The sequence below is a fragment of the Rattus rattus genome, chromosome 8 (assembly GCF_011064425.1).
Source record: "Rattus rattus isolate New Zealand chromosome 8, Rrattus_CSIRO_v1, whole genome shotgun sequence".
In the NCBI taxonomy this organism is placed as follows: domain Eukaryota; kingdom Metazoa; phylum Chordata; class Mammalia; order Rodentia; family Muridae; genus Rattus; species Rattus rattus.
This window is the reverse complement of record NC_046161.1, coordinates 35,621,758-35,636,574: the sequence shown is the minus strand read 5'-3', so window position 1 is coordinate 35,636,574 and position 14,817 is coordinate 35,621,758. Positions and strand designations below refer to the sequence as shown.

General features: G+C 48.2%; 1 protein-coding gene across 1 annotated transcript in view; it reads left to right on the top strand.

Moving 5' to 3' along the window:
- Ubash3b (ubiquitin associated and SH3 domain containing B) overlaps positions 1-14,817 on the top strand; it is a 146,753-nt gene that overhangs the window by 108,491 nt on the left and 23,445 nt on the right. The window contains exons 4-6 of the mRNA XM_032911579.1: positions 1,489-1,687; positions 4,633-4,802; positions 11,845-12,053. Coding sequence (XP_032767470.1) covers positions 1,489-1,687; positions 4,633-4,802; positions 11,845-12,053 — 578 coding nt within the window. The remainder of the gene's footprint in view (positions 1-1,488; positions 1,688-4,632; positions 4,803-11,844; positions 12,054-14,817) is intronic.

Sequence of the window (14,817 nt, the reverse complement as noted above, 5' to 3'; positions counted from 1 at the left end):
TTCTTTGTTTGTTGGTTCCCCCATCCTCCCCACTCCTCCTCCTCCTCCTTTCCCTGGTCCTCCTTTGAATCTGAAGTATCTTCCTCTCACTACCTTATTCCCTAGAAACAGGGCCTCTAGCTGAACTGGAACCTCACTTTTTTGGAGGGGGCGGGCTGACAGGCTAAGTGAGCTGTTGGGTTTCAGCTACCTCATCCTTCCTGTGTTGGGCTTACAAACACCCACAGAATGGTTCATAACTGTCCATAACTACAGTTTCAGGGGACTCAACACAATATAATTCCTGAGTGCCGTGCCTGGAATTTAAACTCTGGTACTCATGCACCCAAAGCAAACACTCCCTCACACTGAGTCAACTCCCTATCCTGCCTTTTCAGCAGGGGCAGGGGCACAAGGCAGGGTCTCACGTATTCCAGGCTAACCTAGAGCTCAATGTAGCCGAGGATGACCTTGAACTACTGACCTTCCTGCCTTCATTCCCAGTGCTGAGCTTGCAGGTATGACCTCGCCACATCTGATTTATTTGTCCACACCCAGTTTTACGTGGTGTTGGAGATGGAATCCTCTGCTTCTCACATGCTAGTCAAGCAGTCTATCAACTCAGCTACATCCTCTGCTCCACCCTCCGGATTGTTTTTTTGTCTATAGGTGTATGTCTGTGCACTGCTTCCGTGCCTGACACACACAGAGGCCAGAGAAGGGTGTCGAGTCCCCTGGAACTGGAGTTATAGACAGCTGTGAACCATCATGTGGGTGCTGGGAACCAAGCGTGGGTCCTTGGCAAGGACAGCAAGTGTTCTTAACCACTGAGCCATCGATCTCCCCAGCCCCAAGAACTTACGTAATTGACAGATGCTGGTATCTGGTGTGACCGTTTGGTTTATGTAAGCATTATAGAATGCTGGCTGAGCCAATTCCTATACACACTGCCTATTGTCTCTGTCGGTTTGTGGTAAGAACTTGACCACCTACTACCTTCATCTTCTTGCTTGCTTTTGGGGCTGTAGATTGAGCACAGGGCCTCCAGCATGCTAAGAAAGGGCTCTAACCTGCACCCCATTCCCAGCCCAAAAAAATCCACCCTTTTAGCAGTTTCCAAGAATACATCGCATGGCTTCTAGCTGTCGTTACCATACTGTCTTGTAGTTACTCTGAAATTCTGTTTCCTTTAACCAACGCCTCAACCCCAACCCTTGGTTTTTGTTTTCTGCTTAGCCAATCAGATGGCATTCTGGCAAGGTTTCCCAGGAACCACGACAGATCGAGGGTAGCGGGAAGAGGTGTCATGATGCATTCCTTAGTTTCATTTGCCCACTGGAGAGATAATCAGGGTCTAGATAATTGAGATCCCAAAGCTCTTCTTCAACATGAATGCTGGTTTAGTCATTGCATGATCAGCCCTGGCACTCTGGGGACGGGCTGAGTGCCGAGGGGCTGCAGGCTTCTCTCTCTCTCCGGACTATAGTGAAGCCTGTTTTCCATCCCCAGTGCGAGGACAGCAAGGTGGACGCTCTGGGAGAAGCCCTGCAGACTACTGTCAGTCGATGGAAGTGTAAGTTCTCAGCCCCACTACCCCTGGAGCTGTACACCTCCTCCAACTTCATCGGGCTCTTTGTGAAGGAAGACAGCGCGGAGGTCCTCAAGAAGTTCGCGGCTGACTTCGCCGCAGAGGCTGCGTCCAAAACCGGTAAACACCCGCAGTTGTCAGTCCAGTCCCAGATCTCAATATCAGAGGTCGAAAGGACGGGGATGGGAAATAGTTATGGGACAGCCAACCTACAAAGAGGAGCTAATACATTTTGACTCATAGTTCCACAGTTTTGAGCCAGTGGTGGTTGGCCCCGTAGCCTGTGGTAAGGTAGAACATCCTAGTGGGAGGACACAGAACAAACCTGCTCACCTCAAGGGGGCCAGGAAGTAGGAAGAGTGAGCACAAGAGGCTGGGGTCCCAAGGTCCCCTTCAAAGTCACATCCCTGATAGCCTAACTTCATCCCAATAGGGTCCACCTCTTAGAGAACCCACCTCTTCCCCATGGTACCACAGGCTGGTGATCAAGTCTTCAACATTATGACATGTGGGGGACTTTTAAGATCAGAAGGTAACCTCTGCAGAGGAGAGGGCTGGAGACAGGCGGTGGAGGATCATGCAGAAGTGGATTCCTCTGGCAAAGAAGCACCCCACATCCCTTGTGAAAATGTTGCACCTCTTTGTTCTGCTGACCTGCCAAAGAGCTCGCCCATGCCTTGTTCCCCTACTCCAGGGACTTGGCTGTTCACACTAGACTGTAAACGCAGCCCTTTGTAGACTCCATCTCCTCTGGTGCAGATCTAAGAGAGCATCCTTCATCCTCTAAGCTCCCCCACTTAGGCCTGCTTTTATCTGGACCTGACCATTCAGTGCAGAGCAGTGAAGCCACGTTAGAGTGAATCACAAAAATATTCACCAAGTTGAAGATGCTGAAATAAGGCCTCATGTAGCCCAGGCTGGCCTTAAAGTTATTTTGTAGCTAAAGCTGGGCCACAAACTTTTTTTTAAGATTTATTTATTTATTATATACGAGTACACTGTCTCTGTCTTCAGACACACCAGAAGAGGGCATCGGATCCCATTACAGATGGTTGTGAGCCACCATGTGGTTGCTGGGATTTGAACTCAGGACCTCTGGGAAGAGCAGTCAGTGCTCTTAACCACTGAGCCATCTCTCCAGGCTGGGCCAGGAACTTTTAATCTTCCTGTGACGGGCTCCTGGGTACTGGGACTCCAGCTGTGTACCATCACATACGGCCTCCTCTGTTCCTGGGGATAGAATCCAGGGTTTCATGCTTGCTGTCCCAGTGCTGAGCTAAATTCCTAGCCCCTGAATCCCAGTGCTAAATGAAAAACTAGGGGATACCCACAGCTCTCCAGCCATACATTTAGGGGTAGCCAAAGACGGGAAGACCTGATCTAAGCCACACAGTTTTTTCGTTGTCTCCTAACCACCAGCAGTTATCTTACAGGGTGTCTGTCTTCACTGATGTTTGTCTTGTGTGTGGGGTGATCCTTCTGAGAAGCCCCAGCATAGAGCTTAGCCCAAATCGCTGCTGTGGGGGCTCTCAAAAGAACTGTGGGCCCTGAAGAGACTCCCCGTGGTTTGGAGAGGGGGTCTTCTTAGATTGCATTTCCCCTTTCAGCCAGGGACCAGCCACGGGTTTATTAACAGAGAACAGAAACGGTTCAGAGAGATAGAATAACAAAGGGAAAAATCACCTCTCTTCTTATCCATTGCTCTTAAGGAGTTTAGTCCCACTAAATATTGTCAGCCCACTAAATCACTACAAGAACCAAACAAAGCCTCAAATCCTTTACGCATCAGGAAAGCAGGACTGTGACCGATCCTTAAAGTGCAGATGGAATGAGAGACAGTCAAGGACCTGCTTTCCTGTGTGGGGATGGAAGACTGCCAGTCCGTCTCCAACAATCTACAGTTACTAAGAACTTGGTGGCTTCATGGCTCTGTCCCTGTGGTGCCCCCTGGTGATGATCTCCAGAACTGCATGACCCCGACTTCTCTGGTCTAGCTTTGTGGAAAGTAGGTCATTATGTCTTTGCCCTAGAACTCATGCCTGTGTGTAGTCTAGAATTACTGGTTCACCCAGATTCCTTCGGCAAGTATATTTAGTGTTGATCTTCTTTCTGGGTGGCTCGAGAAGGCTCACCCGAGAGCATTCATTTCATCAGCAAGTACTGAAGGCCCAGAGTATAGCTAGATAGGAACAGCCGCAAATACCTGTCTCGTGGACTCACTCCACAGACACGCTCTGCGGTATAATGGGGAAAAGGGCTAAAATCCAAAAGACCGGCTTCCTGCTCTACCTGACCCGCTAATTCTGTAAGGCTTGACTAGCTACCTTAATTTCTTCTTGGTTCTCTCCTGGGAAGTAGACAGTCCTTCCGCATGTCACGTACAAAGGGGAACTAAAGCTCATCCCTCGTGTTGGTAGGTTTGTTCCGCTTTATTTTTGTCACCCTGAGGGGACATTTGCCAATGCGTAGCATGATTTTTGGGTTATGCCTTGGGCGCTGCTGCCATCCAGGGGATAGAGGCAGGGGGCTGTTACTTTATACTCTGTAACATCCAGGACAGATCCCTACAAGGAACTATTCACACGCGTGTTGTTGGGAAAGCCTGTAAGGCTGCGAGGTCTCCCCCAGCCCCCTCTTTTCCACCGCACTCCCAGAATCCAGGAAATCCGATCCCAGATGAAGACAACCGCTCCAGCGGTCACAGGCACAAAACCCGCTTTGTGTTTCTGTATCAATCACATTGGCCCCTTAGGTCTCCTTTTCTTCGTCTGAATGGAGGGGCTGGGGATGAGCCCCTGGACTTGTCAGGAGGAGTCAGCCAAAAAGATTAACCCGAGCCCATCCTCAGCTCCTGCTGAAAAGCCGTCTGTCGTGGTTTTTTATCTCTGGAACAGTGGGTTGATTGGAGCCTGGGATCCACCCCTTTGATTCTGCTGCTGCCTCTCCCAGGAACTGACTTCTTTGTTATATGGGGAACAGGACACCTTTCTGGGCCCTTTTTTCTGTCTCTCTTATTGTTGTGATTTCTTTTTTCTAATCCCCGAATGCTCCCTACCTTTTTCCAGAAGTGCACGTGGAGCCTCATAAGAAGCAGCTGCACGTGACGCTGGCCTACCACTTCCAAGCCAGCCACCTACCCACCCTAGAGAAGCTCGCCCAGAACATCGATGTCAAGCTAGGGTGTGACTGGGTGGCCACCATATTCTCTCGGGACATCCGATTTGCTAACCATGAGGTAATGCTTCCTGGCAGCCCTGCATACTCCCAGGCAAAATCCAGGGATATTTGATAATACGCTCACATTTAGAGCATGCAGGGTACCGCCGGGCATGCAGAACTTTTTAAATTTTGCGCTCAAGGAGTTTTTAAGGGCCAATAAGGTGACTCAGTGGGTGATGGCGCTTGCTGCCAAGCCTGAGGACCTGAGTTCAATTCCTGGAACCCACATATTAGAAGGAGAGAAGGAAATCTTACAGGTTGTCTTCTGACCTCCCTGTGCATGTGTGTATGTGCACACGCATACACACACACACACACACACACACACACACACACACACACACACACACAGAATACATTTATGAGAAAGGAGCTTTGAATCCAGCAAGGGAGAAGGACAGAAATGTAAAAAGAAATCTCGCCTGGTCCCTTTGAGAGGTTGTAAACTCTACAACAGAATGTGTGAGTGGGCATAACTGAATCCTACTACGGACAAATGGCTCTAAGTGTTAGCATCCTTCTTTGGATGTAGTCAGCAAGGCTTTCCCGTCAACCACGTGTCTCTCAGAAGGACCATGTTAATCTTTTTTTATCTGAAAGAAGACTCTCAGAGGTTAACTATCAGCTCTGAAGCGGCCGTACCGTTGAAGCCACAGGAAGCAGAGCCTCAGGCTTTTGATCAACAAAGTCAGGTGATCCGCATCTAAGGAAAGACCACATACCGTCCTTGCTGTATCTGCTGTTCCCTTTTCTCTCACAATTTCAGCTATCAGAAGCTGCTATTTCACAAGTAGGGCTAGGGATATAGGGAGATGGCCCAGTGGAGGGGTATCGTGCTGTGGAGGAGTGCTTGCTGTGCAAACATGAAGACCTGAATTCAAATCTCCGGCACTCACAAAAGCCCATGTTACCTCGGTATTGAGAAGCCGGCAGACGAATCTTAAGAGCTGGCCTAGGTTTATGGTGAGCTTCAGGGTCAGGGGAAGACCCTGTCTCAAGGGAACAAAGCGGCGACACCCAACCTCATTCTCTGGGCTCCGTATGTGCACACCCAGGGCCACAAACACGTGGGGACATGTACTTGTTACAATTCATGCATGCATAAACTACATACACAGTACACACACGCACAAATTCATGGCTTTTCGATAACTTCCTTACAGCGTATCATTAGAACTTCTCTATTTTATTTTCGGTTTTGTTCTCAATCTATAAATTAAATTTGGCCATAGCTATTAACAGAAAAATACATAGAATACACACACTTAACACAGCATAGAGAGTGTGCTTGGCACTATCTACAATTTCAGGCCTACCTCCTGGGTTTTGGAATGAACCTCAGGGCTAGTGGATAACTACTCTAGTTAGATGAAAACCTGCCTTTTAGTTTAATTAATTTATTAAGCAATAGTTACGTGTTTCCCAATTGTTCAACTACACCAGAAGGTTTTTGTTGCTATTGCTGTTGTTAGCCCATGACCTTTTGACAATTCTTTTGTACTTTCCGAACATGTTAAAAATAAACAAGAAACGGGCAGACAGAACGTCTTGCTGACCCCAGGTAAGCCTGTTTGAGAAATGTTAAGAACCAGTCTAGGAGCCAAAGCTTCGAGGTGAGGTATGGCACTTTGGGAGTGGTGAGGCCAGGCCTTGCCTGACTTTCCTGATGAGAGCATTCTTCAGTCGTTGATGCTGATTCCTCCTGAGACAGACTAAGCAGACTCCATCTGATCATAGAATGTTGGCATCTCCTAGAATTACCAAGAAGATCCTTAAGGTTACTAGAGAGAAATGTGGTAGTCAGACTCTTTTTCCAAGGACAAAGGCAGAATGAAAGGTCAGGGTTGACTGTGCACCGGCCTACAGAGAAGTCACTTTTGCAAGAGAAGGTGGTGTGGAATTTTACAGGGTTTGTCTTCTAAGGAACACTGCCCTCCGGTTAACTCCAAGGGTAACTGCTTTTCTGTGTGACCCACATTCTGCTCGTCTGTGCAGAAGGAAAGAGGCTGCAAATGCCCACGTGAATTATTCTAAAAATAACGTGGCCCCCTTTATCTCTTAGTTGTGAAGGCTCAATTATTACAGCCTCTTCTGATAAGACATCCACTGCCCTGCAAGCTTCTCTCTCTAGTCGTTTTGGTCTTCTGGAGTCCCTTGGGTGTGTGATGTTCCCACTCTCCTCCTCCTCCTCCTCCTCCTCCATTCTGTCCCCAGGAGGAAGACAGAATAGAAATCAACAATTTCTCAAATTCCCAGGCTAGGAATGGAGCTCAGTTTGTAGAGTGCTTGCCCGGACTCCATGAATCCCCTGGGTTTGAGTTCCATCCCCACATAAAAGTAGATATAGTGGGACACACCTGTAATCCCAGATCCAGGAGGGTTAGAAATTCAAGGTTATCCTCAGCTACACAGTGAGTTCGAGGCCAGCCTGGGCTTGTCTGAATAAAACAAAGCAAACAACAACAGCAACAAAAAGCATAACCAACCAACAGAAAAGCAAGCAAGCAAGCACACACACACACACACACACACACACACACACACGTGTACACACACATACACATGCATGCACATACACATGCATGCACACACACATACACACACATACATATACACACATGCACACACACATACACACATGCACACACACATACACACACATGCATGCACACACATGCATGCATACACACACATGCATGCACACACACATGCATACATACACGCAAATGGACACATGCATACACACATGGCATACACACACATGCATGCACACACATGCATGCATACACACACATGCATGCACACACACATGCATACATACACGCATACATACACGCACATGCATGCACACACACATGCATACATACACACACATGCATGCATACACATACACACATGCATGCACACACACATGCACACACACACACACACACACACACACACAGGCTGAGGAGATGGCTCAGTGCAAGCCTGAAGGCCAGAATTCAATGCTCCAGAACTCACATCAGGAAACCAAAAGTGTTGTGCATGTGCGTGTACCTGTAATGTCAGTGAGGGCGGGGGTGGCAGAGACAGAAGGATCCCTGGACGTTCCAGGTTCAGTGAGAGTCCTTGTCTCAAAGAATAAAGCAGAAGGGTAATGGAGAGATAGCTCAGCAATTACGAGTACTTGAGGACCCAAATTCAGTTCCCAGCACTCATGCCAGAGGCTCACAACTGCCTCTAAAGGAGATATCATGGCTCCTGGCTTCCAAGGACACCTGCACACATGGTACAGACACACACACACACACACACACACACACACACACACACACTTAAAATGAAGTAGAAGGTTTAAAAACTCAACATTGACCTCTCACCTACACACACTCAACAAGTGTACACATATGTGTATATATTGTTTTCAGTTCTTAGTTTTCTCTAAGGTTGAGGTGTTTCCCAGATTATTGCCAAGTGTATGAAGGATGTGTGGAAGTGGACATGGAGGATGTGTGGAGGTGGATATGATATGGAGGATGTGTGAAGTGGATATGATATGGAGGGTGTGTGGAGGTGGATATGATATAGAGGATGTATAGAAGTGGATATGATATGGAGAATGTGTGGAAGCGGATGTGGAGGATGTATGGAAGTGGTTACCATAACAGCTGTCTTGGGGCAGATACTACAAAATCACACACCCTCAGCTCACACACCCTTCAGTCAGCTGCCTTTGTGTTTGGTCTCTGATATAATGAGGAAGAAAGAAACAACTAAGTTTGATCCAAGATTTTTTTCAATATTATTTTTATTGTATGTGTATGGGAGTTTTGCCTGCATGTATTTCTGTATACCATGTGTGCACAGTGCTTACAGAGGACTGAAGAGGGCGTCAGTTCTCCCAGAATTGGAGTTACAGAAGATTGTGAGTGCTAGGAGCTGAAGCCAGGTCCTCAGGTAGAGTAGCCAGTGCTCTTAACTGCTGTGTCCCCTCTCACGAATTCTTAGAAACAGACCCTAAACAAGGCAAGAGTCTTATGGTCTGTTTCTAAGAATCAGCATGATGTAGGGCAAGTGAGGCCTGGGTCTGGTGTCTCTCAGACTTGGTCAAGATTTTTGTTATCTACGTTTTGGAAACAGAAAGAAACAGAACACTTGGGTCTGGATTGTTGTTTGTATGTTTACTGGTGCTGGCAACTGCACCCAGAGCCACGTGAGCGTGCATTCCACCACCACCACCAGCACCACCAGCACCAGCACCACCACCACCACCACCAGCACCCCCCGGCCTCCGGTTATAATGTTAGATTTGCTGAACTCTTCTGATTTTTTTAGGTTATACAATCAATCCAAGTTATTTACTGTCCCTCTGCCACATGCCTAGGGTATTTTGTCTCCAATCTTCCTTTTTTTTTTTTTTTTCCGGAGCGGGGGGACTGAACCCAGGGCCTTGCGCTTGTTAGGCAAGCGCTCTACCACTGAGCTGAATCCCCAACCCCTGTCTCCAATCTTCCTTAAGCCCTGATGTTCTCAGGGATGTCTGAGATGGCAGGCTCAGCTTTTCTCGTTTTGTTGTTTTCAGTTTTTAGTTTTTCGAGACAGGGTTTCTCTGGGTAGCCTTGGCTGTCCTAGAACTCACTCTGTAGACCAGGCTGGCTTTGAACTCAGAACTCAGAGATCCAGTTGCCTCTGCTGGGGTTAAAGGTTTGTGCCACCACCACCCAGCAGGTTAGGGTTAGGGTTGGTGTCAACTCAGCTCTAAGTTCTGGGACAGGAGGACTTCTGAGTTGCTCTGAGTTCTTCAAAGGGAAGGCTGCACTGCCAGGACAGAGGTACAAGGGGCCAAAAATATGCTCTGCTCAAGAGCTGGGCGGAGTTTTGACGATGCCCTGTACCAGGAAAAGTGGCGCTATCTTTCCCTGTATCACCATGTGCCCATCCAGAACTGAGCTTAAAAGAGATTTTTAGCTGGAGAGATGGCTCAGAGGTTAAGAGCACTGTCTGCTCTTCCAGAGGTCCTGAGTTCAATCCCCAGCAACTACATGGTGGCTCACAACCACCTATAATCAGGTCTGGTGCCCTCTTCTGGCATGTAGTATACACGCAGGCAGAAAGCTGTATGATGTATACATAATACATAAATGTTTAAAAAAAAGAGAGAGAGAGATTTTTAGTGAGCAATTTTGTCTTTTGAAACAGTTTTTTTTTAAAAAAATTCATCAGAGTATTTGGCTTGCATGAAGATCAGAGAGGGACAGGGAGGGAGAAAGGCGATCAGAGGACAAACAGACAAGCAACTAAAAGATGATTGAAGAATTAAAAACAGAAGCAAGGACCCTAATTAGAAAGCCAAGGAGACAAAAATATGCATTATCAACTCTGTCCTCTTGAGGGAAACCACATTTTCCCAGCTTTTTCCTTTGGAGACTTCCAGAAGAAAATGGTTTATTTGGTTTGGTTTGGTGTTTTATTTTGAAATAAGAACTTGATCTGTAGCTCAGGTTTGCCTAGACTCACTTATATAGACCAGGCTAGCCTCAAGGTAATCCTCCATCTCAGCTTCCCCAGGGCTGAGATTTCAGCCGTGTCCCTCATACAGCAGAGCTGTTTTGGTGACTCACAGTAGCATCAGCCATCTGGCTCCTTCAACCCAACCAACACTGGCATTAGGCCCCAGGATCAGGAACCTGGGCCACTAGAAGAACCTATACCCCTGCAAGGCTCCGTCCTCTGCATGTCCTTAGAGCATCACACTTAACCTATATAGCCTAGGCATTGATGGAGACCAAAGCTGAGAACTCTGAAGATGGGAGTCAGATTATAGAGCCTGTCTGTCACTTCCAGACTTTAGGGAAAAGCCTTCTCCACCTTTCTGGCTGTCTGGAAATTATAGGCTATAGTCTCCTTCCTATGAGGTCTCTCGCTGGTGATAAAAAATATAAAATGAATGGCTATGGTTTTTTAAAAATGTCTGGGATTATGATGCTTATATACACCAAGAGAAGAGGCACCACCCCCTTCAAGTAGGATACATCGGCCACATGGCCTGGCCTCGTGGCTGCCCTGGGGCAGCCTTTTCTGAGCTCATAGAGCAGACATGTGGCCTCCGTCTGCTCTCGGGTGGAAGCTGGTTTCTCTCTGGTTACACACCTGTAAGCTGTAGGAGACAGCTTCAGACTTCAGGGTCTTCGTGACAACTGTAGGCGTGAAGGAAGCCTTATAGGAATGGACTGCTTTGCTTCATCAGCTGAGTCACAGAGGAAGGGCCATCCTTCCTGAGCAGACCGGTGCACTTGGTGCTCTTACAGGAGACCTGGGTTTGGTTCCCAGTACCCATGTGGCAGCTCACAATGTTCTGTGACACATTTCCAAGGAGTCTGATGCTCTCTTCTGTTCTCTTAGGGTTCCTGTATACACAGACATCACACACGTGCACATACACACACACACACACACACACACACACACACACACACAGAGAGAGAGAGAGAGAGAGAGAGAGAAAGAGAGAGAGAGAGAGAGAGAGAGAGAGAGAGAGAGAGAGAGAGAGAGAGAGAGAGCAAGAGAGAGAGAGAGAGAGAGAGAGAGAGAGAGAGAGAGAGAGAGAGAGAGAGAGAGAGAGAGAGAGAGAGAGAGATCCTTCATTCCCATCCCAGTAGAAGTGACTCCCCCTCGGCCTGTCTGTGAGCCTGTGTAGAAGACGACTTTCCTCCAACAATCCCCATCTACCTAGTACTTGCCTCAACCGATGGGGCAGGAGAAGTGAAATCTGAATGTCCAGCAGTTGCCCAGAGGGACTTTCCAGCTTTCTGTGAGTTCCTGAAACCTGCTTCTGAGTCCTGACAGGAAGTGAAAGCATGATGGCTGGAGATCTGGAAGGTTCTAGAGCACCAGGCACCTACCCATGAAACCCTGGTAAGAGAAGTGCCTTCTGATCAGAAGCCATGTCTGCCCAGAGCCTGTGATTCCAGGCACTCCTTTATGCAGTGTATTTGTCGCCGTGCACTGTCTAGGACCTCAGGTTCAAAAAGGAACGGTAGGTGGGTCTGGTCTCATGGTCTTCTCCTTTATTGCAGACGTTACAGGTGATCTACCCCTATTCACCTCAGAATGATGACGAATTGGAGTTGGTCCCAGGGGACTTCATCTTCATGTCTCCTATGGAACAGACCAGCACCAGTGAGGGCTGGATTTATGGCACCTCGCTGACCACTGGCTGCTCTGGGCTGCTCCCCGAGAACTACATCACCAAGGCTGATGAGTGTAGCACCTGGATCTTCCATGGGTAGGTAAACCCGCTCTCCCTTCCCATGCAGTCACTGCCTATCTGGGCTGCTGGTGGGGAGCCAGCCTAGGGCTGCTGTCCATCTCTGGCTAGAGGGCAGCAGTATCCAGTGCTGAGTGTGCATTGCCGTGTGACTTCCGTGATCTCAGCTTGTGGGAAGCGAACAGGGACATGATGCCTCACATTCTTTATTAAGGTGACACCCACCTGCCCCTCACTGCTCTGTTGTCCTTAGCCCATACTGGGGTCCAATTTCCAGAATGGACCGTGTTGTGTGACCAGCTTTGCCCCACCCACATAGAGAGGAATAGGGACACAAAGTGCCTTCCTCCTTCCCAATCTAAGGAGCTCCAATCCAGCCCCAGGTTTCACATGCTTTCTACCTTCTTTCTTCCATGTGGCAATGTGGCTGAGAGGTAGAAGACCTGAACGTCACTGCATTATTTACCTATCGCGCTAGTGCCTGTCTTAAGGGATCGGATCGGGTGATTCCCACAAGTATTTTCTCCTGGAGGGAACAGATCAAAGAAGGTCCCCTGCTTGTGAGCCCAACACACACCACACACTCAGGCTAGGAAAGGACATTCTCTTCCTTCCTCTGCCTTATGTGACGCCCTCCCCAGCCCACAGGCATCCAGATGTCTCATGCCCCCAAACATCTGGTTTTTAGAAATGTTTCTGGAGCTGAGACTATAGAAGTCGAGTTTCTGCAGTCACCATTTTATCCCATAAAGATACATAAGGGCTGAAAGAGACCGAGTTGGTGAAATGTGGCTGCTCACACCGGTAATTCCAGTGCTGAGAAAGTAGAGACGGGGTGTGGAGGGTTCAGCCAGTCTAACCTACTTGGTGAGTCTGAAGACAGTGCCTTAAAAAGAAGAAGAAAGGTGAAAGGCTAGTAACGTAGGAAAGGCACTTGCCGTAGAGCCTGATGACCCAAGTCCAAACTGCAGGGCACACATGGTGGAAGGAAAACCCAGTCCACTACATACATACACACGTACACTGCAGCATGAAGATGGGTGGGGAGATCTGATGCCCTGGGCTGGAGAGATGGCTCAATGGTTAAGAGCGCTGACTGCTCTTCCAGAGGTCCTGAGTTCAAATCCCAGCAACCACATGGTGGCTCACAAACATCTGTAATGAGATCTGATGCCCTCTTCTGGTGTGTCTGAAGATAGCTACAGTGTACTTATGTATAATAAGTAAATAAATTTAAAAAAAAAAAAAGATCTGATGCCCTCCTCTGGCCCCCAAGGCCCCCAATATATACTCACACAGATGTATACACACACATAAATAAAAAATAAATACATTTTTAAAAAAGATGCACTAGGAACTCATGGTTGTCTTCTGTCTAACCCCTACCAACACACACACACACACACACACACACACACACACACACACACACACACACGTACAATACAGTCATGCATCATCTGTGGCATTTGGGTCAGGGTTGGCCCTTGTACATGGTAATGGTCCCTTAAGTTGTGTCACAGCACCCTAGCAGCTTAGTCTAAGCTCACTCTGATGCTCTTCAGACAAGTCACCAGTGGTTGGCTCCTTGGAACATGGCCCCCGAGAGTAGCTCATGCATAGGCTGATGCATGATGCATGATGCTTAATGAAGCACAGACCATGAGTGGTGATTTTAGCAGTGACTGTGTGTGGGGGCAGGGTACACACATAGAGTTCCACCGGCCCCTGTGAGACCCTCCATCTAGACCTCATCCCTGAACTAGGATTCAGACTCCATTGGGTGGGGAGGGGGTGGGGAGAGGAAGGACAACGACTAACTAACCTCACCCAGGCCACCATGGAAGGCCTATGTGTCATCTCCCCCAGGGCACGGCAGAAGGTCTGTATGTCATCTCCTTTTACTTTAAAGATAACTGTTGATGTTATTTCTTGGGAGCTTTGTTTGAAATTAAATTCTCAGGTGCAGGGGCTAGGCATTGAGACTCTGACTAAGAAGATGAGTTTCAGTTCAGTTATATTCAAATCCCACCTCTCATATACCAGCAGTGCAAACCTCACCCAAGTTGAATTACTACTCTGGGCCACCGTAAAAGAGCTAGTCATTGCACACACAGTACAAACTGTGGTAGTGACCACAGTAAAGACCTCCTCCCTGAGCTAGATCCATGGTGGCTGGACAGCAGTACCGTCTACAGAATACCCGTTAGTGCTTTCGCTTATTCTTTGATTGCTTGTGTTTACCCGACCTCGTTAAGCTAAATGTCTCTTCCATAAAAATGGCCTGACCAGTGAGCCACACTTTACTGCTTAGTCGCAGAGCTAGGAATGACACACAGAGGCATAGCTCAGGCCCACTGTGAGAGAAGCCTTCTCGTGCCTCACCAAAGGTGGGCAGTCATGGGGAGACACGGGAGCTGTCTGGCTTGATGCTGACCGGCTCCGAGGAAAGTTCTAGAGAGGGTTCAGACAGTGTACAGGGACTTAGGAGGACAGTTGGCTTTTATGCCTCTCCCCACCCAGTGCTCCGTTGTCTTCTGACTACCTAGGAGAATGGTTTCTTTCTCACCGCTCTTCCTGGTGGTCATTTGTTTCTGAGTGTCCCTAAGTCCCTTCTGGGTGATGCTGACCCCTTGTCCTCTAGAGTGGGGTGACCTGCTGACCGTCACACAGGCCTAGCATGTTCTAGGCAGGAGCCTGAGTCTTCCTGCTCCCTGAGAAGGAGATCTCCATGTCAGGCCCACTTCTTCTCCACCCTGGTCTGACATTCCCCCCCAGGCCA